Below are 25,037 nucleotides of genomic sequence, written 5' to 3'. Positions count from 1 at the left end.
TTTTTAATGAGACCAAAATGTCTCCTTTGTTTTAAAATGTGTATGGTAGAAACTAAGAACCTGAAGTAAGTTCTCTTGGACTTTAAGGATAAACATAACTGGGAATAAAATACTGACATGCTCACATTTAGTAGAGAGATAAGAACAATTCATTAGGAGCTACTCCGGTCCCACTGGTAATCACACAATTGAACAGAGTTTTTAGAGGATATTTGAAGCTATTGTAGTCTGTTGTGTAATTACGTAATTAGTAGGATCTCTGTGTAATAAAATCTTTTCTAAACACATACGGGTTAGTACCAAGTAAACTTAGGGCCAGTGTTATACTTTTACTTTTAATACTTTGATTTTTACTCAGAATTACGTAACAACTTAGTTTAACCGTAGAACATGATTTTATCACACAAACACATACGCTTAATATAAAAATTGGGTAACTCAAAAACTAAGCCCAAGCCCCCCACAAAAAAACTACATATACTTAACTTTAAAAAAATGTTAAGTATTTTAAAATGTTAATCAAAACCATTTATGAACGTTAACTCACCACCAAATTTAACCTAGAACTTTTTCTTCTGGGCACCCAGGGGTTGTATATTTCTTTGATGTTGTTTCTTCCACCTACTCTGAAATTATTTTTTTTAATATACACAGCAAAACATACACCGACTCAACAGTTTCTCCTTGTGCAATTCAGTGATGTCGATTACTGACCTATTTTTGACAAGCACATGGATGCATGTAAATATGTCTCAAGTGCACTCCTGTAATTTTGGCTTTAAAGATAACGCAGGGAGGAACACTTCCCAAGTCCTTTCACACAGAAACGAACGTGGCCTGCAGAAGTGGAACCTAGCAACGTGGCGGGAAACAGGGCAGGAAGGCGAATTCCAGCACCTCCGTCGTGAGGTTTCAAGGAGCCTCGCGGCGGCCCTGCGGCCCGCTCCCCGCTTCGGCACGCGCGGAGGGACCCGGCCCCAGGCCGCCGCCGCCGCCACGCACTCGGGGGGCGCCAGGCCGCGCGGGCCCCTCCCCCCGCCTCCCTCGCCGCTCTCCCACCCCCCCGGGGCGGCACAAAGACCAGACACGTCCACCCACCGCGCGGGGCGCCCGCGCCGCCAGGGCCGCCAGGGCCGCCAGGGCCGCCAGGGCCGCCACACCCACCGGCCGGCCGCGCGCCGCCGCGCCTCCCCGCGGGCGCCCTGATGAATATGCATGCGGCGCCCGCCCTCGGCTCCGCCCACCGGGCTCCTTCCCGCCGCCAGGCGGAAGCGAAGAGCCGCGCTTCCCGCGCCCGGGCCGGCCGGAGCGGGGCGGGGCGGAGCCGAGGAGCCGGGGAGCCGGGGAGAAAGGCGGTTCCGGGCAGCCCCGCCGCCGGCCAGGCCAATCCGAGGGCGGGCAGGGGGCGAGCGCGCGGCCCCGCCGGCTGCAGTGGCCCTGAGCGCCCCAAGTCTGGGCGGGCGGGGGGGGAAGGGGAGCCTCACCCCGAAAGCTGCCCGGCTAAAACAACAATAAAACTCACCACACGCTCACACACACTCACACTCTCTCTCTCACACACACACACACTCACACACACTCTGGAAGGCGTTCAAGTCCAGCAAGAGAAAGGGAATTCTGCAAGTGAGAGGAGGAAGGGAAGCTGATTTCCACACAGGCTGAGGGGCTGCCTGCTTTTAGATGTGACTTTTACCGCCTTTTCTCCGGCCAAGAATCGGGGCATTGCAGAACTAATTAACCAATTAGACTACTCCTGGATTGCTTAAAAAAACAAAAACACAAAAGTACCACCAAAGCAACCCTTGAGAAAATCCACAAATCTGTACCCGAGACACGTGAAGTCAGCGGCCCAAGGCTCTGTTACAGATTCAAGGTCTTTCTCATTTAATGCAATACAGTGCGATGGTATGTGTCTTTGAAATGACGGCTTTTATTGCTTGTCTTGTTTGTCCCCTGCACCCCTTCTTATCCCAGCACAGATTTTTCCGTGTTCGTGGATTGTGAAATGACTGCTTCAGCTCCTTCCGAAATGCTGATGTCATTTCTGCTTCACAGGTTGCACTGTAGTGCTTGCTTCCAGACCTAATGCAAATATGTATTTTTTTTTTTTTTTAGTTTTGGCAACTTTGGTGTCTGTATCACACTTTTATGGCGGGAATTGTTGCATAACATTGCTGAAATCAAGCATTTTCCCTGCTTAACTCCCTACTTTCTCTACTCATCTCCAAACCTTGTGAAAAGTTACTGTACAAATGGTACTCGGGGCTACCTTGTAGCCCAGTTTCTCTACTTGCAACATTCTGCTTTTTAAGGTACAAATTTGTTACATATTTTCTCTTGAAAGTGTTTTTGATGAGGGAGGTACTATTCAACAACTCCGACTGGAATGTTGGACTTTGTAAAATCGGTATTCAGTACCTCCATCCCTCCCAAGCCCCCCAACCCTTCCACTCCACTCTCAGCCCCACCCCCAAAGTTTGGGGATCAAATTGTTAGCCCTCTCCCCCCCTCCTTTTTTTTTTTTTTTTTTTAATATTATGATGGATTTCTTCCCGCTCCTGTTAATACTTTTTTCCGCCTTGCTGTTTTTGCTCTAGGATTTTTTTTTCCCTCTGCCTAAATCTGTGTGTGTGTATGTGTGTGTGTCTGTCTCCCTCTTCCCTTGTCCGCTCTTCGCCAGTATGTCTGCGCCACATTTTAATGTACGATATCTCATCCATTAAGTTGTGGTTGAATGCGGAGTGTGTGAGGACTTGGCAGCTCTCAGGTTGAAGGGGGCGGGGAAGCCAGTTTCGACTTTGACACAAGATGCCGAAGTGGCGTGATCGGAATCATTATTAGGGCTGTGAACATGGCCATCTTCTCCTCGGGTTGGAAGAACTGCCATTGAACTTGAGACGGGACAGACAAGATCTCCAAGGTTTTTTTTTTTTTTTTTTTTCCCTCCAAGTACAGTAGCGGCAGGGAAAAGGCGCCAAAACACACAAGATTAACTCTAAGTTTCTTTGAACGGATCTTATAGCACCGTGCTTTGTAACTTTAACTTCCACGGGCGGGAAAAAGTTAACTTTTGAACCCATACTGAAACAGACATTTAAATCAGCCCTAAAGTGGAATAAATCCAGGAAGTCATACACACATGCTTATGTGGTTAGAAAAGAATGCACGTGTAAATACGCGGGGTGCATGTGTATATCTGACTGAGAAGTTCAAGATTTAATCAAAATCAGAATAGTGTGACTTTGTAGTGCATTTACCGCACGGGCGAGCATTGTGAGGCTAAGAGGTTGACCTTTAAGCAGCCTAAGTAAAAACTGCAAAGAGTTGTGAAACACAAAACGTTGTGGTTTCCAGTTTTACATTTGAGGTTTGATGTTTTCATTTAATGCTGTGAGAGATGGAGAAAGCTCCAGCGCTGAAAAGTCCCTATTAAATCATATGTGGGCAAAGGTCAAGCACTCCAACTCACTGATACAATGTACTGCAGATTCCTGCCTCACTGATGGGGAGAACAGGAAAAAGTGCTTGGGCAATAAAAGTATTAGAACGGTAATTACTGTCCGTGGTTGAGGCTGCATTCTTTCGTACTGGGAAAAGGTTTTTACTGGCCCTGATGAATCTTAAAACCGAGTATTGTTGAAAGCTGTTTTAATAGGAAATTGATTAGCTGAGTGTTTCATACAATAAATGGTGACAGTTTCATTGTTTGATGTCCAAAATAAATCCCCTTTATTCTTCAGCAGACATAAGCATTCATTTAATTTCAATTTGGTCAGACTGAGCAAGAGCATAATTATAAGAATGAATGTGATGTCACAAACATCTGTAACTTTGTTTTTAGAGTGTGTGACATCACACAATTTGACAATATTATTGCTTTGAAATGTATTAGCTTGCTGTGCTGTTAAAATAATGCAGATATTTTTCAGAGGTCAAGTTTACTGACCAGATATTTTGCACAGGCCCAGTTGTCTTTTCTCTTTGGAATGAAGCAATTGTCTCCTAATTTTTTATTTGAAACTTAAAATGCACAATTCTGTTGTTAGGCATTGTTTGGCTTTTCAAATAGAATGGCTTTCAAAGGAAGAATTAGAAAAAGGGGTGCAGAAAGTTTCAGTTGGTTTGCAATGCAGTTTTTACACTTCTTATGCAGAATGTAAAGACTGGCTATTTTGAAGAGAGACTTCCGAACAGCTCTTTAAAACCCATCTGTTTTCATGTCACAAAGGCATGTGTAGATGGACAACAAAAGCCAACTTACACGTAGAAATAAAATGGTGGTGCAGTTTTAGAGATCAGCTATTTTGAAAAAAAAGGGCAATAGCTACAACTCTCTCAAAATCAGCAGCGTGCATGTAACTTTTGTAGTGTTGTAGTATTTTGAGGAAACCGGGCAACTATTAGGTGATCTTCAAAGTTCAAAATAAATGATGCAAAAAGCTAAGTGTTACGGGGCGAGTGCTGATTTTGTAATCCAGGGAGCAGATGGCTTTGGAAGCTGGGAATATCTGTCTGAAGACCTGGCCTCATCTCTGTAGAGAAGCGCGAATTTGCTAACCTGAATGTAGGAATGTTGAGAGGTGGAGCTTGTAAATGTGCCCCAAGTGTGGACACTCTTGGTGGGACGGTATTTTTTTTTTTTAACAGTTGAGTATAGGCATTTCAGCAGCGACATTAACAGTGTCATTTTTCTCATTTAGTTTTGTCCTCAGGGGATACCAAACAGCTCCCAGAGGAGTGGGGAAAAAAAAAGTCCACGGTTATTTATTCATTTCAGTGAAAGGCAAAGCACTGGCAATGGGGGGTGGGGAAGCTAACCAGTGTGAATCCTCTAGTGGGAAAAAAATGCCACCCCAAACGACGGCACTGGGTAATTTGACAGTGGTAGTTTGAGTGGGAGAGAGAGAGAGGGAGAGAGGGAGAGAGAGACACAGGCAGGATTTTGCAACTCCCATCAAGTGCAGGCAATTTCAGTACTTGCTGAGTTGTTGTTTATATATGCATTTTTGAGTGGATTTTTGGTGTTCCTGCCTGTGGATATAAAGTTGTATGTCCCAGGCTGCACACGTGTGATGTTTGTGGTTTCTTTGTAAGAAGGGAAGGTCTTGGACACAGTGTAGTGGGTTGTTGCAATTTTGTAGGCCTATTTCCTGGGGTCAGGAGGTCATCTGTCGCTTTTGTATTGAGTTTTAAAATATTGATATTGGCGATGCAGCCAGGGTGGCTGGAATTGTTGAGCCTCCTCTCAAATCACATGTAAGAGCTTTAAAGAAAAGTCATCGGGTGTATTGGAAATGACAGCTTTGTTAAGCTCCAAGGAACCTTTCCCTAACTGTCCAGGATTTGCAACCTGTCACTGCAGTTTCTTCAGAAGGGGGAAAGTGAAAAGAAAATCAATATTAGGAGATACTTGAAATGTCCTTGCTTAACATTGCTCAACTTAATTTTTTAAATATACAATTGCATTTTGAAAAATCCAGTCACCTGAAGCACTGGCATTCCTTTTTGACATCAATAAACTTCCTGCCAACTAGAAAAGAAATTTCCTATAAGGTGGCAGGGAGTCAGGAATCTAGAGAGGAGATCTTTAGGAATACTGACACACCAAACTTTCCTGTTGTAGAGGGAGCTACTCAGTTCTCTCTAGGTTTTTAGGGCAGTATTTTTGGGTCAGTGAAAGTTGCCTGTCATACCAGTGCTTTAGTTTAACCCTTTCAGGATGGGAAAGAGAGAAGAGAGTTTAGAAGCAATAGGCACTAAAGTCTAAGAAGCCCCATTTGGCTCATTCGACAGTATCAGACATCCTTTAAGCCTTTCAGCTCCAGACTATGGTAAAAAAGGAAGGTGAATAAAATGTGTGTACTTTCTCACTTTTTCCTCTCTGCTCTACTATCTGGGATTTAAAAGGTTGGTATTTCTCAAACCAAAGGTGGTGGACAGGTATTGGGCTGAGAGAAGTCAGATGTTCCACCCACCCAGACCCTCCTGTCGCTCTTTACAAAAAGGCTCTTCTAGAGTTCATCCTGGAGAGGACTGCGGCGACCTTGGCATTGGCTGGACAAACAGCAGTGTTTTGGGGGGCTGTCAGCCATCCTCTTTGTGCTTCTGCAGCCTGAGAGGAGGAGAGTCAATGCCATATAAACTGAGCATGCCATAAACCCTGACAGGACGTCTCTGTTCTTTATTTTTCCTTCCCTCTACATTTTCCCCCTCACCATTACACCTTTCTCATTTTCCTTCTTCTTGGAAACAAATCAAAATCCCCAACTACCAAGCATCCTTTATGGTCATCAAACTGTGGCCAACCACAAACACCCCACACAAATGGGGCACCTGAAAGAGATTCGAACCACTAAGCGGTGGGCCTGGGAGGCCCCAGACTTCTTCACTTCCCTGGGGTCTTACCTGGGTCTGACGCTGCCGCTTGGACTCTGGTGCTGCTTCAGCTTTCGTGGGCTCTTCTGTGCAATGGTTGTCAATTTTTCGTTTTTCTTTTTTTAAGCTTGTGAAGGACTTTTGGACGCAATCTAGTTTTGGTGGCGAAAAGGAAATGGTTTCTGTTGGAAACGGAGGCTAATAGGAGGAGGGGAACCATGTCTGCAGACACTCACTTGCCCAGGGCTCCGCACTGGGCCTCTTTTGCCAGAGGACAGAGGCTGGTTCTGGGATCTCTGGCTGAAAGGCTTGCTCTCTGGGTGCCAGGATCTCACCGAGGGTGGTGTGGTGAGGGGGAGGAAAGAGGGAGGGAGCGAGGGAGAGGAGAGAGATGGGCACTGGATTTTTAAAGAGATCCTGAAATAATGACTTTTGTAAGAGTCCAGACATTCAAAGAGGTGTGTTCAAGGACAGGAGTGCTTTCGTGCCAAGGGGTATGTCTTTTATGGTAAATTAACTCCAGTTAAATTGAATATTTGTCCAAAGGGAAACTCCAGTCGTTTAAGCTGGTATTATCAGTAGCTCTCCCATCACTCCCAACGCACAGAACCTGGCGTGGGGATGAGAAAAGATATGCAGCGTAATGTGCAATGTGGTGATATTTGGGGGTTTTGTTTTTTAAAACCTAAGATGGGGTTGCCTAAAAATTTGAGAGATGAGTATTTATTTGGATTCACCTCGACTGTGACCTTATTTCTTTCATTTATAAAGACTGTCACCTTTATCCCAGTTTTTTAAAAAGAAGAAATGACCCACACAAAGGAAACAGTGTCGGAACAGGGACAGGAGCCCTTGCCTGAGGGTGGGGTGGATGGGGAGCAGGGAGGCTGCTCCCAGCGTGTCTGCCCTAAAGGGTTAACTTGCGGGAGTTCCAGTAATTTTCCCGACTTTACCTGTCTTCTCAGACCCCTCACCCACCCCCCCACCGGCCTCCTCAACTCCCCCACCCCCCCCGCCCGGCCTGGGCCTTTCTTCTCTGGGCTCCTGGTTTACGGGGGCTGCAGCTGGTAGACTTGGCAAGCTTGCCTCATTAAGAGCGCTCTTTGAAAACGGACTGTGTTTGAGCATTTCCCTAATGAGGACAGGACGGGGTTAAAAAGTGACCATTTCATGGTTGACTTGAACCTGCCTACTTTTTTTGATGTGTCCTTGTGAAATGCTTGATGTGGATAACTCCCACTTGGTGAAGGAAAAAGTCACTGGTTCCTTCAGGTCCGCTGGGGCGGGGGGCGCTGGGCAGAAGGGGGTTGAGGGAGCGAGAGAGAAGAAAGTTGAGGGAAAAATCTAGACGGAGCAAGAGCGGGCAACAGGAAAGGGGAACCGGCAGAGAGCCTCGAAATGCCCCCACGGCGGAGGCGGGAGCTGGGGACCGGGCAAGCGAGACTCCTTCCCGGCCCCAGCCGCTCCCCGCTGCCCCTCTAGGTGGACGCGGAGCCCCCGGTGCACACTTTTCCGCTCACCATTGTCTGGCAGCCCTGGCTGCCACTGCTGCCCCACCTACCCGAGGCCTAAAACCGGAGTTTGGGGGGCGGAGTGTGTGCGGGGGGAAGAAAGGATGCCAGGCCGACCGCTTCTCCCTAAAGACCCGAAATCAAGTCCATTCTCTCGAGGCCGCGGCCGCGGCGGGTGGGGGCGGGGCGGGGCGGGGCGGCCCCTGGCGGCGGGGACGCGCGGGCGCCCAGGCCCCGGGGAGCGCCTCTGGAGGACTCCAGCGGCACCCGCACCCTGCGCGCGCGCCCGCCCCGCAGCTCCTGGCGCGCGGCCCCGCCCTGCTGCACCCCGGCGGGGAGGGAGCTACTTTCCGCCGGCGCCCGGGGCCCCGGGGGGTGGAGATTGGGCGCGAGCCAGCGGGGCTGCAGGAGGAGGAGGAGAGCCGAGCCAGGCGCGGGAGGAGGAGGAGGAGGAGGAGGAGGAGGAGGGAGAGGAGGCGGCGGCGGTGGGAGGCGGCGGCCGGGCTCCGTCCTCCCGCTCCCGGCGAGGCCACGTGCATGGGGCACCCCAGGGAGGGCGGCAAACCGTGGCGAAGCGCAGCGCACCGCTCGGGCGAAGCTACCCGGGGTGCGGGCCCGTGCTGGGGAGACCCCGGAGGAGCCCCCACCCCCACCGCAGCCGCCACCACGGGCTCCGGCCTGGGCCTGGGGGCTGGGCGCCGCGCTCCCCACGTCCGCGCTCGTGCGTCCCAACTACTTGAGTTCAAGTTCGCTCGCCCGCCGCGGCCGCGGCTTCCCCTTCCTTCCTCCTGCCTGCGGGCTTCGCGGGCCGCGCCCACCCCGGGTGCGAGGGTCGGCGCCTGGGCCCGGGCGGCCGGGGTGTGAGGGAATTTTCCACTCGTTCCTTTCTTGGGCCCAGACCGGGTCAGTGCTTCTCCTACTCGGATGTTCCCGCAGCCTAAAGAGTGCGCCGCGAACCCCGAAATGCCTCTCCCAGGGCGTCTTTTCGGGGGTGTGCATGTGCGTGAGGAGAGTGAGGGGCTTGCCCAAAGGGCGGACAGAAGATAGAGTTTGAGGGAAAAAAAAAAAGTCATGGTTCTGCTGCACCGGTATGAGACCTTTAGCAAATGAGAGCGAGAAAGAGAGAGAGAGAAGCGGGCGGAGGAGGAAGGTGGGGGGCGGGGGGTGTGGAGAGGCTGGTGCAGAAGGAATGCGCGTTTGCAGGAGGAGGAGGAGTAAAGCGATGATTGTGTAATTAAATAATAAAACAATGCTTAAGTCTGATTTGGAGAGAGCTCGAGCGGGGTCTAGAGGGTGGAACCGGTGAATTTTTCAACTTCCAAGTTTTGCAACGAAAGAAAGCGAGAGAGGGAGGGGAAAAAAAAGCGCCCAGAGCAGGAAAGAGAGGAGTTTGGAGCCGAGCGGGAGAGCGGGAGTGAACGTTTGGGATTTTTCAGGACAGCGTTCCGATCCCCTTGGGCTCTGGGCAGCGGCGACAGCAGCAGCCTCCTCGCTCGGCCGGGTCAGCCGCGGGCCGAGGCGGGCGGCCGGGCACGGAGGAGCCGGCGCGGGTGGCGCGGCGGCAGCAGCCGGGGAGCGCGCGCCGCGAGTCTCTTCCGCCCCGAGCCCTGCGCTCGCGGCCACCCCCCCACCCCAGCCTCTCCCTGCTCCCCCTCCCCGCCCCCACCCGGCCTCTCCCGCTCGCGCCCCCCACCCGCGCACACTCGCTCACGCTCTCCCTCGCGCACACACATGGTCGGCTCGCGGCAAAGTTTCGCCTGCGGTCGCCACTCCGAGATCCTGCCGCAGTGCTCGGGGCTGTAACCTTGAACTTTCCCAGCGCGGTGACACATTCTCCTCGCTCTCCCTCCCGCCCTCCCTCCCGCGCCACCCTCCCCGCCTTTTTTAAAAAAGCATTCCACCACCAACCACCACCCCGATCCAACCCACGCCGAACCTCCGCGCACCCCGTGGCTCCCAACACCACCACCAACTGCAAAACAGAAAACAAATCCCCAAACCCCGGCGCAAAGCAGCCCACACCACCGGCGGCGGCAGCGGCCTCGGCGAGCAGGGCCAGCGCGCTCGGACGGCCAGAGGGTTAAAAGTGTAGATTGGATTTCACCCCGGGAAATCTAGCACGCCGTGTGAACTTGAATCTTTGGCTATTTAAGGAGGACTGGGTTTGTTGTGAAGTTGCGGTGAGCCAGCGCAGAGCCCTGTCCTGATTGATCGCATCGCGGGGCACAGATGACTGTAAAATGAATAGATGAAATTCTCGCTTCTCGAAGATTTTCTTGGGCATCTCCCGGCAAGTGCGTCGTAAGGCGAAGTCATGATGTATTCTCCCATCTGTCTTACTCAGGTACAGCTCGCGGTCGCTCTCTCGAGCTTTCTGTCTAGCCCGCAGTGCCTTTGTTTTGTTTTCTTGCTCTCGTGTTAAGGACAATTAACGGCTCTGCTTAACCTCGGCACACCGCGTCCTTTGCAGAAGTGGCCCCGAGTGGCGGCAGGATTTGCGGGTGCCGTGGACGCCGGCGCGCGGCCCCTCGCCCACGGCCACCGCGCGCGCTCAGCCCCGTGCTCTGGGCATGGAGAGCGGCGCCCGTGCGCTGCCAGGGCGGCCGGGCCAGGCCGGGCGAGGCCGCCAGAGTGGGCAGGGCCGGGGGGCACCCCAAGTGCGGGTTTTCAGTGCGGCGCCCCCGCCCAGGGTGCCCGCGGTCGCCTTCGGCCGCTGGCCTGCGGAGGTGGACCTGGGCTGTAGAGGTGCTTTAGGGGGACCGACTTAAAAACATCCAGTGAACTTGGGCGAGGGGACCAAAGCAGGAGTCCATGCGGGCGCTGCAGGCGGTGGGCGGGCGGCGGAGCGAATCCGAGTTGGCCGTACGGGAACCCATTACTTTGCTTAATTTGGGGATCTGAAACCCTGGTGCACACCTTAGGGTTTTCAGTGACCGCCACAGAGGTGGTCTTTACGTTGACACAAGTTAGTTGGTCATGCTGAACGTTAAGGATTTTCACAACGTGTTCGTTTTGTGGAGACCTGTTCCTTTGACAATATATGGGCGTAGCTCGTAGGGCATAAAATAATGCTGAAAAAGTCAGGTCTTTTTTTTAAACTTGGGAGATTTGTCCTAATACCTTAGGAAAAATGGTATGAAATAAAACACTGGCTTTATACGTAAAACACACACACAATTTATATCATTTTAAAGCAGACTGTCAAATGAAAAAGTGAGGAGACTAAAGCGACTTACCTGGGCAGTTTTCTTCGCTGCCCAGTTAACTGACCAACTAACTGACGAGCTTAACTAGTTATCTTAGCCTAGAATAGTTATTTCAAACAGTTTATTAAGCCTCTAAAAGTGTGGGACAGTTTACATAAGCTTTTCAGGGAGCATGCCACCAGTTGGTAATTGATAACCACACATGGGCATAAAAACTAAACAGCTTTGAAGTGTCGACTCGTCTTGGGTGTGTTTAAAATTAAAAAAAAATCTAATATTAAAAGGATGCATTTTTATAGTGGACAAATGATTAAGATTTCAATTGTATGACAATTAGAAGCCATTGTGATTCAAAAGGACTGAGGCATTCATAAATTGTGAATGAAGATGAAAACAATGATAAGGCTTATTCAGTGATTGGATACAGTCCTGTAGCTTTTTGGCTGACACATTTTTTATTGTTTATATTTTGTTTGGCATCTGAGTATGATTGACTTAGATATGGCTATTTTCAGCAAGTAAACGTGCACTTTAATTTAACAAAACTGGAAAAATGAGTTACTGAGCTAATTGTATTTTAAAAGCTATGGATGATAAAAATGATAGCGGCCAATAAATATGAGAAGGAAAATGTTTTAGGTATGAGGAATTGCCTTTTTGCCTTTAATATTATCCATCAGCAGGATTTTTAAAAATCTTTCTGGTAAACTACTTGCATTTGATACTACTTTTACACTGGTGTGATTGTTGAAGCACAGTTAAAATAAAAATGAAAGAAGCTTTTCACTTACAGAGCACTGCATCACTTGTCCTCACCTGTGAAGTGTTGAGTAATTATCCTCTTTATTAATTTATATTTGCAGCATCAGCTTTTCAGAAACATTGCTAGCAGTTACATTGCATTTTCAGTTTCTTCTAAATATGTATGTAAAAGTCACTAGCTTTATCTTAATTTGTGGAAGTCAAAAATAATATGGCAGCATCCTGACATACGGAATATTGGGAGCATGTTCAGTATAATGGCTCTGCTATCACGTTAGTATTCAGGGATACCTACTTACCAACACTAATTCGTGATGACTAACATTCTTTATTACTTTAATAATGTGAATCTGGATTGATACATTAAAGCTGTTTTGGGGGTTTAAGGCCTATGCTACAGGAGGAGTTTTAGCTTTAGAATTCTCACGTCTAATCTCTATGTGATTTTATAGGTACTCTAAGGTGTTGCAAAAGTAAGGAAACTTAACAGTTTTAGTCTTGTAAGGGCCTAATATCTATAGCAGAACTTTTTTTTTTTTTTTAACCTGTAAATACAAAATAGAGTCACCTTTCTAATCGATTGGGAACTTTAGAAAGTGTCTCAGTTGTTGCAATAATGTATCTAGGTTTTAGAAGGGATCTGTAATTCAAAGGGAGCTACTGCGAAAGCTGATTTTTAGCAAAATGGCATACTATAGTATCGGGGTTCTCGATAAACATAGCAACTGTAATTAATGTAAAAGGAAACTTAAAAAAATATCATATATGATTTAACAGTTTGCTTTTCGTACATAGTAAAACTTGAATATAACTTTCTGTTGGCTTAATAGGATCGAATATATATTTTCTTCTTCCAGTGTTTTTCAAGTTCTTTGAGTACATTTTTTTTTTAATAGTTTATTGTTATATAGTAATGGTCCTGGAACACCTAGTATTTACCCTTCCACCTCTATATTGGTGTAGTTTTCCATCTCTTTCATGGAAACCATTGTTTCCATGAAGACAAAATAAATACGCCTAGTGGAATTAAGACTGTTCACTTTTATATTTGAAATTTGTAACTTGATTATTTTATCAGTTATTTAGTTCAACTAAAGGAAGTCTTAAAAGGGAAAGAATGACTGAAATCTAATGCATTTTAATAAAAATTTTGAAAGATCAAGGTGGCATATTACGTAAGTATAGAGCCATTCGACCTTAGATTTCTTATGTGTTTTTAAAATTTTGAATGAGGGTAGTTAACTATGCTCCATAGTCACTATTACTCAAAATCATTAAGAATATTTTGTTACTCAGTATTAGAAAGCAGCCCCACTCGGGAGATGACATTTTAGGTCTGTTAATACAAAAATATATGTGACTTATAGCAAACCTCCACTAAGAATCATGTTTTGGTTCTGTCCCCTTGTCGAGTAATTGTTTCACTTAAAAGGAATCCACATACTAGTGAACCCCTGGAAGATATTAATAAGGCCACTTTGTGGCCTGAGAAAGTTTGCTAACTTCTGTTTATCAATAAGGAAAAAAAAAATGTGTGTTTTAAAACACTGAAACATCATTTTGCATGCATTTACTGAAATTCCAAATCCAGCCCTCACATTTGCATTCTCAGTATTGAGAATAATTTATTAAAAAAATTTGAGATATGTTACATGCTAAATGGTATTGTTTATGGTCAGGTTTTGGAACTCAAGCAAATTTCATCAAAACTATGTTTGATGTCTTTATAAGACGGTGAAATGTCACTGAACATGGTACTTAAGGACGAAAGTACTCAAGTGTTACCGTATTGCTTAATAGCTGTTAAAATAATATTGCCTTTTAAAAAACATGACAAGAGTAAAAAGAGTGAGACAAAGCTTTTCCCCCTCTGTGTATGCCTTCCATTTTCAAGTTTTAAGCTTATGATATGTATTTTTTGAATCATATCAATGAATCATAGTAAAAGTCGGATTATAGGAAGTACGCTCCCAAAGCATGTTAAAGTCCACACTTCCTGGAGCAGGCTTTCCTTCTGCATATATTTCTGAGGGGGATAAACAAAGTTTTTGTAGTTCCAGTGAAAGCTAAAAGCATGGCATAAGAAAGTGTATGGAGATAGGGAGGTCTTATCATGGGCTGTGGTTGCTGTGAGCAGGGCAGCCTTCCCACACAAAGAACAGATTGTGGTTTAACTCTTTCCATGGCCTAGTTTAATGTGCTCGCATAGTAACTGAATTGTTCAAACCCCTGCTGGAAACTACTGATCGGTTTAATGATTTCCTCTATGGCATTTGGTTATGCCTTATGCCGTGATGTAATCATCTGCATTCTGTATTGTTACGAAATTTGGATTCCTACTTATTTTGTTGTAGAAAGGTTTTTATGGCAGTATGTTAAAACACTTGAGAACTACGTCGTTGATTGGGTGGGCTACGTATCTCTTCTGCAGCTGAACTGCAAACTGCTAACGTGAGGCAGTCTATAGCTTTGGAACTTTGAATTTCATCTTCAAAGAGGGATTCATAACTAGATGGAGTTTTTTGGACCCCTTCTTTTTCTTTGTTAGAGTGGCCTTAATTGTCCTTTCATCATCTTTACCTAGTGGAATTAGTCTGCTGGTTAAAGAGAATTTATTCCACGTAGTTCAGGGTGACTAGTACTAGTATGTAAATTCTAACTTGGGATATGATCAGTTAGAGAAAGTTCTTTTGTGGCTGGGGTGACACTCTAGTCAACGTGCCCAGAAAAGTGGCTGTGGTACAAGTTCTCATTTGCTTCAGCTCCTGGATTATTATACACATACATGTGCCTGCCCAGTGTGTTAAGCTCTTTCTCTGAAGAGTAATAGGCCTGGGCTTATAAGCTAGGTTTTACCTAAGGCAGGAAGTAATGAAACACTGGCCACGTTGGGAAGTAACTTGAAATCTCTTTAGGTAAAGATTATCTGCCACTCCTCACCACCCCCACCACCGCCCCACCGCCCCACTTAAAAAATACCCTTGGATGAAATAGGCAGGAAAAATGCAGGAGCCAAAAGGTAAACCGCTTAACATGAAAGGCAGGGGACTACATGATCCATACATGTGCAGATTCACAGGCACATGCAGCTGTGAAGCCACAGACCCGTCCGAGGGTTCACATACGTGGCAAGGGAATTGCACGGATTCCACAAAAGCAGTAATTGACCAGCAGTACGCTCCTGGTGTCACCCTGCCACAGCGTGCAGAGACACAAAGAATGTAAAGTTGGTGCCAAGTTGCCATTTTTCATTGTTCACCTCAGATTGATTTTTAAGAGGCTTCGAATAATTGCCATCCTCATGTGATCGGTTAACAAATTAACTGACTCTGTGGGGCTTCAGGTTCTGCAGGAAAGCTCCTGGGAGAACAGTCCTACAATTTTTCTTTTTCAACTTTATAAACTTTTATTTAAAAGTACAGGTGTGTGTGTGTGTGTGTGTCTGAGAGAAAACAAGTGTGTGTGCTTGCATGGGTGTTTGCATGTGTGTGCATGTGTGTGCTTTTGCACGCGTGTGTGTGTGTGTGTGTGTGTGTTGGGGGCAGAGAATACACTGCTCAGAGTATGGAAACTTTCTGTCCGGGACACTTAGATGACAAACTGTGTCCTTTGCCCACTTTCCCTCACTGTATACCGGTTTCTCTAGTTACCACTCTTGGAATGGTGCTGTTTCAGTGTTGGAATGTTGGACGTTTGATAAGAAAATGGATCAAGTTTAATGGCGCATGCTCTTTGTGCCACCAGCAGGCTCTTGCTGAGAGCATGCTCCAAAGCGGGAACTGTGTGGCATTACACTGAGCGTCTATATGCTTTGTGTTTCTGTTCCACAGAGAAGAGAAATGAACTGTGGCATCGCTCCTGCCTTCTGAACAGCGCTGCTCCGATTTAAAACAAAACAAAACAAAACAAAACTCACTGTGTTCTTTGTAAAATGGTACTGCTTAGTGTTAGTTGGTCAATGAAATATTTAAATATTAAGCTAGGTATCAAGAACCTTGGCGGTGTATGTTTTTAAAGAGTATGGAGCGCACAGCATTGGGGTGGACGTGAGGGGGATGGGGCAAGAGTGGAAATCCAAAACATAAACCTTAGTTTGTTTTAGGAGGGAGACTCTACCTGTGAATTTTGGTGGAAAAGGGGCTGCTTGGCACACTTTCTTTTCTTGTCCTGCTATTTTGATAATTCTAAATAAGAAAAGAATGTGTTATTTTCATGCATTAACTTTTTATATAGAATGGGGAATGGATTGTGGTCTTACTTTTTGAGCTTTTAAAATTAAACTGACTATGTGTGTCTTCTCCCCCTCACCCCAATCTTCCACAGGATGAATTTCACCCATTCATCGAGGCACTTCTTCCACACGTCCGTGCAATCGCCTATACTTGGTTCAACCTGCAGGCTCGGAAACGCAAGTACTTTAAAAAGCACGAGAAGCGAATGTCAAAGGATGAAGAAAGAGCAGTGAAAGATGAGCTTCTCAGTGAAAAGCCTGAAATCAAACAGAAGTGGGCATCCAGGCTCCTGGCCAAACTGCGCAAAGATATCCGCCAGGAGTACCGAGAGGACTTTGTGCTCACCGTGACTGGCAAGAAGCACCCGTGCTGTGTCTTATCCAATCCTGACCAGAAGGGTAAGATTAGGAGAATCGACTGCCTGCGACAGGCAGACAAAGTCTGGCGTCTGGATCTAGTCATGGTGATCCTGTTCAAAGGCATCCCCTTGGAAAGTACCGATGGAGAGCGGCTCATGAAATCCCCACATTGCACAAACCCAGCACTTTGTGTCCAGCCACATCATATCACAGTATCAGTTAAGGAGCTTGATTTGTTTTTGGCATACTACGTGCAGGAGCAAGGTAGGAGCACATTGTTCTTTCTTCTAGCATGGCAAACGTTGCCCACAAACCCCTGTGTATGGAATATCTGGCTTGGGTTAGGTGGTCTTGGAGGCCTTAGAGCTCCTCCACCCTCTCTGGGCAGCGTGATGCGCCCACTTCCACACACATGTACACTGCCATGTGGCCATGTGCAGGCTGTGTAATCAGGCACGTATCTTCCATACCTGGATAAGGATAGGCTTGGATATTTAAAGAAACATCACAAAGAGATGCGTTTTCCAGTATCTTTGCAATAGGATACACTGGACACAGAATAGCCTTAAAAATGTAGCAGATCACACGTCACTTTCTGTCCTAGACTACATTTCTTGCATCGCAGTCATCTTTTCCCAATTTGAAACCGTATCTTTATTTATGTATAGTCAAACTATTCTTTAAGAATCTTTGCACTAGCCTCTTAACTGACCAGGTAGAGAAACTTTGCTCGTGAATCTAGTACTATTACATTGAAATAAGTGTAAAATGCTTCAGATAGCCAGTATCAGAAAGTATCTCTTACATGACTTACATTTATGCCATTTTAACATTTCTGTCAACACCGACTTTTGATTGTAGAATATTCCCTGTAGATTAAAGGGATTGTGGTTCTTGTTTTAAATAATTTGTTATAATATTTTCCCAGAGTGACTGGGGAACACTTAGTGTTGTTAGTTTACGTGAATGCAAATTCATAAAACTTAACCAAGGAGGAAAGTCACAGCTTTCTTTACAGAGCGTCACAGAACAAAAACAGAAAGTAGACTGGTTATACTGGCTTAAAATAAATCTCAAAAAAGAATACAGAAACCACATACCATACCTGTTTTTTAAAAATACTTAATAAAGAAAGTGATACCAATGTTTCCTGAATAATTCAGAAATAGGCGACTCTTTGGCTGAGCATTTTTTGAAATACGTGCTTCTTGTTTTTATTTTTCTTAATGTATTTTCCTTAAGTAGGTGAGAATTGTCTTTCTTCAAAAGATAAAAAAAAAAATAGTCTCAGGATATTGAATATGTCTTTGTGCTCACAATCAGGCCATAGTAAAATATCATTTTAAAAAGCAGCATACCAAAGGTAGACTGAAGTTTGATCTGCCACAGATGGTGGGTCATTTCCTAACCTGGCCTGACGTTTGGGAAGATGGCCTGCAGATAGCCAGGTGGCAGACAGTTCTTTAACGTTCGTGGTATAAATGTGGGCTTTAATAAATTGGTATGAGCTTTATCACCATCTCTAAAAGTAAAATATCAGAATTGCTCTTCGACTTAGAACTCTAGGTGCTTACTATGCGCTTTTTGTCTTTATATCTTGGAGATAGCTTTAGAGAACTGCTTCAAATGCCAATTTAAAATTTTTAATCTTATTTTAAATAATGGCACTGGATATGGCACTTTTGGAAATGCTACTTTTGGACCCTCTTTCTTAAAAAAATAAAAGAAGCAGTGAATGCATTTATTATTTTCATGCATTTAAGATTAAAATCCCAGTAATGATGATTTGGGGAAAAATATATTTTCACCCTGTATGTCCTAAAATCTCATTAACACATGACACTTAATTTGATTGACAGCTGTCTCAGAGGTGACGTTTTAAGGTGGGCTGTATATACGTGTGGGATTGACTGTGAATGTGTTGTAACTGTGCTGTGAAAGTCAAGGGTGGAAGTAAAGCTTTAAAAACTGGGTCATGTAACATTTGAGTGCAGGTCAGAGGAAGATTTGCGACTCCCTCACTGCTGCTCACATTTTAACTTGCTCGAAGGCTAGTCTTGGAGGTGTGCACACATGCACATTACTCCCGGGGCAGGCAGCCAACTTTCTTGGTTTTGACGAACTGACAATAAAGAATGTATCCTTTGGATTTATGGAGATAGATTGAAGAAAGAAAAATACATAAGTGCTTTCTGTGTTGCACTATTGGTCAGGATAATCATAAAGTTTTAAGCAACTCTTCTAGACTGTGTTTCAGATGAAACCTTGATCCTGGTGGTGATGTTTCCACAGTCTCTATTGTGAGAGCCTTTCGTTATTTTCCCCGGTGCAGCTCCTCTGAATTCTCTGCTACCTGCCTGAGCACCCTCTCCTCTTAACATCTGTTGGCTCTTTCTTTGAAAAAGTCACATCAGGCTGCTTTTGTGTTTTCTCTTTTTCAAAATTTATATCTTTCTTTGTCAAGAGTAGGTTAATTATGTCATTTTGCAGCGCGATTGATTAGAGAAGGCAGGTTTTAAAAGATAAGTCTGTAGTCAATCAGAGAGGGCTGCGCATCTCACATCATGACTTTTTGTTTCCCCTCTAGATACGCGGAAACTCACTAAAGTCTATTTGTAAATCAGGTAAAGGAGTATAATGAAAAACATGGAAGAAAAATCAGAAAAGAAAAATGTAATGTTTGCAGTAGAATGAGCAAGAAAATCAGTATTCTTCCCTTTCTCTCTCTCTCTCTGTCTCTCCCCACTTCTAAACGACGGGGAGAAAAACATGAGAAAGAACGGAGAGAATGCCAAAGATGGTTGCCACTGGCACCAGGATTGGCATCAGACCCTCTTTGTTTAGCTCAGGATGCCTGTGATTTGTTCGTTGGCATCCGCATTGCAGTGTGGAATGATGTTACAATATATTGACAATTTCCAGATCTAGAAATGTCAATAGTCCTCTTGGTTATTTATACAAGATCACATACTGCATCTCTTCAGGAGAATGAAATAAAGACCAACATATAATACTGTTCCATTGTTGACCAACTTCCTATGCCTTTCTTTTTCCCTCTTTCTCTTTTGGTTCGACCCACACTTTTTTTTTTCCCCCTCCCTTCCTCATGCCCAGCTGCCTCATCTTTTCTGAAATGTGGAAAGAGTTACTAGCGCTTTGACACAAACTAGAGTGCTACATCTGCATCTGATATGGTTTTGGGGAAAATGTATGCATTTTGAAATCATTTTTGATATAGAGTTCATTAGACTCGCATCACATGGCGGCAAGGCAGTATTTTCTTTAAAGCTAAATCTCTTTGTTATTCAGCTTCTTCTGTGCATATAGCCGGGTTGACCGCAATTCATTCCATTTTACTATTTCTTTACATTAGCAAAGGGTCATGTTCAATGTAGTTGTTTATAAAATTATGTACCACTTTACCTAAAATGTACACTTCATTTGGGAGTAACTGCGTTTAAACCCATAAAATCATTTGACGTTATTGATTCAGAGGGCTGCGCTTCGGCTCTTTCGTTGCTACAAGAACCGCCATTTTGTTTGTGAAGTGCCAGGCAGGGGAAAAAAAAGGCAGACACTGTGCTTGATGCCAATAATGGTTGCCAGTGGCACCGAGGTTGGCATCAGACCCTCTTTGTCTAGTTGCTGAATGCCTTTGATTCGTTGGTTGGCATCCGCATTGCAGTGGGCACACTGGAAAGTTTTTGACAATCCCTGAATAAAGGCAGCTTGCTTGTTTGCTGCAGCAAACCTTAGCTAATAGAAAACCCTCCCCCCCGCCTTTTTTTTTTTTTTTTAGGGTCTTATTTATTTATTTTTTTTTAAGACTGTGACAGATTAAAGGAAAAAAAAAATAGCTGTATACTGGCTTCCATTTTCCCAAAGATATTAAAAGATGTCCAGTGATTCTTGGGCAGGTGGTACCCGTTCCCCATATTGTCTTTGTTATTGCGTTCATGAAAGCAAAGCCAAACAAAACAAAACAACAAAAAAACCAGGCAAGCCTGGCAGGACACACCCCACTGGGCTGCAGGTTGTATTGTAGGGTGCAGGTGCACCTTGGTGAGCGTGTGGAGCGCTAGCCTGGTGGAGTAATATGGAATGCATTCATTCCGACTCTGTTACTTTCAGTCACCTTACTGTTTCTTATGCAATCCCCAGCTCCCTCAGTTTCCACACTTCCAGATTTTCTAGTCGCATATTGAGAGGCCTTTACTTTCCTCGCTAGTCAGTAACATGTATCGGCGTAAAGGTTAAGAAAAGAAGAAAACCCTAACGAGGAGAGCTATGTTTTAAGGTCTGATACAAATCAGTCATTCCTGAATTTCTCAATTCTGCCTCGAAATGTTGCCAAATTCTCAGTGCACAATTCTGCACGCCAGGAAAACCACCCGAAAGGCTAAAATAATTCTGGTTGAAGTTTCCTAGATAGTTAGCATTAATACTGCTTTCCGGTTAACCACCATTATCTCGTTAACTAATAAGAAGGATTAGCAGTTCTACCCAAAGGGCTTCACAGAAGGAAGCATGGCCTATGAGAGGCCTTGAGTCGCCAGACTGTGTCCTGTCTGAAGGGGAGAAAAGGCAGGAGGGGGAGACTGGGCTTTCTGTGAGGCAGAGAAGGGTTTCGCAGAAAGAGAGAGGTCCAAATGCACCAAAAAGTTAAAGAATCTCAAGAGATAGGCACCGTTGTCAGGAATTGAACAGATTAGAGTTTAAACGAAATCAGCCTGCCTGATTTTTGGACTGTACTTTGCTCTCTTATTAAACATGTTTTGCATTACTGAGGAGAGCCCAGAAGTCTCATTGCTATCATGAAAGAGTAGTTTCTTTTGGCCTTGTTGAACCCTGAACATTGTGATCCTTTGCTGGATGGCCCCTTTTGTTTTTTTTACTGTTAAATCCTTATCACAATTAAAGTATATTTTGAAGTTGTGAAAAATGTGACTTGTTTACAGGGGAAGTTGTAATCATTATTACTGGTTTTGAAATAGAATCCTTCCTGGTTGTCACGTATATCATTAGTGAGGAAGCAAAAGCTAAGAATTCTTTTCCTCTTCCAGCTAGTGAGTGACTTTTAGAATCCTTTTGGGGAACAGTGACTTCTTTATGAAAAGCTTAAGTTGGTAATTGTTTGTAAGCGGACAGTGTATTTTAACATTTTAAATCATTTCACTTCCTTTACAGTGATTTTCTGTGATGAGGAAAAATAAGCTTTCCTAATTTGTTGAAAGGAGACTGCTTTCCAGGATGGGCTGGTGTGCTTGCATTGTGAAATGCTCAGAGAGCAGCAAGTTGGTGTGTAGGAGAGGTACTTTGTGTGCATGTTTGATTTAGGGGAGCACCAGTGAGTGTTCCCATCTTGCATCCTGTCCTTGACTGAACTGTGAACTCTAGTACACATTTGTTTGCATTCTGGCTCATACACATTGCACAAGATAAAGAAGGGCTCTTACTGGCATGTCTTGCTCCTAGGCTTAATGAGACCTTTGGGGGAACGTATATTGTAAGCTAAGATACTTAGCAATTTTCTCGCTGATAAGAAGAAAACATGGTCAAGGGGGCCGAAAGGTCGCCCTCTATGCCATGATGTCACTGCCACAAGATAGCTTTGCCAGACAATTCAAGAGTTAAACTCTGAGGGCCCAGTTGCCAGCTGGGAAGCTTGGCATCTGTGTTCTGATATGGCAGACTAAGCTCTTGCATTGCTGTTAATACGATCTCACTTTTCAAAGGGAGAGGGGAGAGAGAGAGAGGAGAAGGCTCATCTGTTACATCAATTATGATTTTTAAATATTAAAAAAAATACGTAGTGACCCAATTTCTGGAAGCAGCAAAGGTAGTTAAAATATCCTCCTGACAGCATTAGGCACCCCGCCTTTATGCTCCCTCCCATATACACAGTGCTGCAGATTTTTAAATAAAAATATTCATCTAGATTGTGTGTTTGAATTTGTACATTTAGTGCACTATGCCTCTTGTGTGGTAGAATAACTCCATATGTGAAAGAACGGGAATACTGCTCAGCATTAAGGAATAATGGCTAATTTGGGGGAACTGTGTGGACAGTGATGGAAGATGATGGCTGGATCCCCTATAGCATGGAGGCCCCCTCTCTGATAGAGTTATTAGCTGAACCTGGAGACTTGGAGGTGGGCAGGAGCCATTTAGAAAGGCCACCTATTGCCACAGCTTTAGTTCTTTAAAGTTTCTATTTTCTACAGCGATGCTTTAAGAAGTACAAGCAAACATAGATGTAATACAGACTTGTCATAGATTTGGTAAATGAAAAAAAAATTATTTACTCGTTTTTGCCTTAATTTAGAAGTTAGGAGGAAACCGCCGAGAGGAAATTAAAGTTTCAATCCTCTATTAACTTTTTTCTTCTGAATTTGGCACTGTAATTTGAAGCAACAAGTCAGTATATCCAGCTTAGTAAGGTCTTTCTCCTTATTGCATTCTACGAGATTAATCCAAAAAACTAGACTGGTGGGCTTGAAAACGTTGTTGGTTTCATGTCACTGTTTTACTCTTGCCATCTTTGTTGACTAGTGAAGAGCTTCAGTACCTGAAGAGGGAAGGACCCAATGGGAGGCTGCGATGGAATTCTCTGGAATTCTTAAAAATTGAGATAAGGTAGTTTTCCTTTCTGTCAGCACAGTAGCTTCCATGATAACTGCCTTTATAATCAAAGACTAGTTATTACTTTGTTTTGAGACTTCACTGTTTGCAGAGAGTAGAAACAGCATATGAAATACTGGTTAAAAGAGGTAATTATTAAATAACAGAAAATTCTGGGTAAAAGCAGGGGGGACCCCTTGCTGCCCAACTGCTTTTGGGTAAAATTTTCTCTTTAGCTTATGAAAGAACAGTATTGGTAATATTGCAGGATTGACACCACACCTTTCCTAGTTGGAAGTTCATGGAAGTAGAACCAGTGACATTTGGGGAGTTGTTCAGGGTATATGCTAGGGCAGAGCAAATGAGATTAGCCAACGTGATGTTCAAAGCAAAGTTTCACTGCTTTCCCACCCCCCTCCATCTTGTGGAGAAGAAATAATTTTAGAAATCTCAAGGACTAGTGGTTATGCCATCGGAAACTCGAGTTAGTACGGCAGCGTGCCTCAGCGCCAAGCATAGCAAGAAGAGACACTTGCTCTTGATCGAGCTCACTTTTCTGTGGCCCAGTGTTAGGTCCTTGAGCTCCAATTATGCGATGTGGTTAATTTAACTGAATTCAGTTGTTAGGATTTGGCGTGAAGAATAAATCATCCAACTGCAGGAACTTGTGCAAACTAAGTGCCTGTAGGGAGGAGTGAGTCTGTAGGATTAGGGTGTATTAGGCTGAACATTGCAGGATGTGGGCCTAATGGAACTTGAAGGGTTGGGCTTTTTGGTTGTTATATTATTCAGAAAATTGGAAGAAACGGCTACCAATTAACCAATAAGGTGGAAAGACCTTGGGGCTGAATTGAAGGCCACAGGTACAAAACAATAAATCCTCAAAATTTAAATGGAGCAGCCTTCTAAGATGGGAAAACCAGCCATTCGTGTGCATAAATATATTGTTTATAATAAAATATTTATGGACACATATTCTCAAGGCGGCGTTGATGAATCACAGACAAATTAAAGAATTCTGAGTAAGGACTATATAATTGAAAGGGGGGGTGATAGATGAAGTAATTTTACTACCTGAAAGTTGCCTGGGGGTTACGTATTTTCAGAATCTCACTTTAAGGCATTTCAGAGCAGGTAGTCAGTTATTGATGAAGAACACACCCGCTTAAAGTGGGATTTGTTTAAAGAAGTGCAAAATAAAATAGGAATTGCATCTGAGGGAAAAAATTCTTCAATGCAAAATATATGTAGTTTAAAAATTTCTGGTTCACCTCAACTCCATTTCTCAAAATAGGAAATTTAACACATAGTAGTCAGTCGATGTTTTAAAATGCACGTGTTTCACGTAAAATGGCATAAAATCACTTAAGAAGCACCAGTTTAGTGATGCTAATATATATGCTCATTCTGAATGAAGCTGACAATTTTTTTTTTCCCAAAAACTGGATTTATGTTATTAGCATATAAAAACAACCCCATGGAGAAGAAATGTGTTTCCGTAGCAGAGAATGTAGAGTTTCAGAGAAAAATCTAATCCAGAGCACAGATGTTAAGAAAGTGATTTGTAAAAAGGTGTGTCCCATAATTCCTGTAAGGGCGTACATTTACGCCCATGTTAACAACACGACTATGTCAATACGAAGTCTATACCCATCTATTAGTGAATTCTAAGGTGTGAAAAAGGGTCCTGCTTAGGACAACTTGTATTTTATTATTCTGACGCCTGCAGTTTCTGGATGGATTACCTTAAATTTGCTATGCTATGTTAAAAGCCTTGTTTTATGAGGTCGGTCTCAGCTTCTGGCCTTGGTGTCAGGAACCCTGCTACATGATGCAACGTGCCTTGTTAGGTTTAATTGACCAAAGCTGATGTGTTAAAACAATTCATTTGTGCTGTAACTTATGCCCTGGCTAAGTTGCTACCTGAATCCTTTGACCTTGACTTGTCTGGGTCATGAAATGGCTGCAAGC

At 44.5% G+C, this 25,037-nt stretch overlaps 1 protein-coding gene across 7 annotated transcripts in view; it reads left to right on the top strand.

Moving 5' to 3' along the window:
* Positions 1-1,884: 1,884 nt before the first annotated feature.
* The window catches only part of NFIB (nuclear factor I B), a 265,009-nt gene continuing 241,856 nt past the window's right edge, over positions 1,885-25,037 (top strand). For 6 of the 7 annotated variants that reach the window (XM_049896553.1, XM_049896550.1, XM_049896552.1 and 3 more), the window contains exons 1-2: positions 9,544-10,230; positions 16,178-16,709. In XM_049896553.1, the coding sequence (XP_049752510.1) occupies positions 10,201-10,230; positions 16,178-16,709 (562 nt within the window). In that variant the 5' untranslated portion in view covers positions 9,544-10,200. Of the gene's footprint in view, positions 1,906-9,543; positions 10,231-16,177; positions 16,710-25,037 lie in introns of those variants that run through there. The other variant, XM_049896549.1, reaches the window with a different exon arrangement.

The sequence above is a fragment of the Elephas maximus genome, chromosome 9 (genome assembly GCF_024166365.1).
Source record: "Elephas maximus indicus isolate mEleMax1 chromosome 9, mEleMax1 primary haplotype, whole genome shotgun sequence".
Lineage (NCBI taxonomy): Eukaryota > Metazoa > Chordata > Mammalia > Proboscidea > Elephantidae > Elephas > Elephas maximus.
Note: the sequence above shows the minus strand (reverse complement) of the source record. Positions and strands in the feature narration are given on the sequence as shown.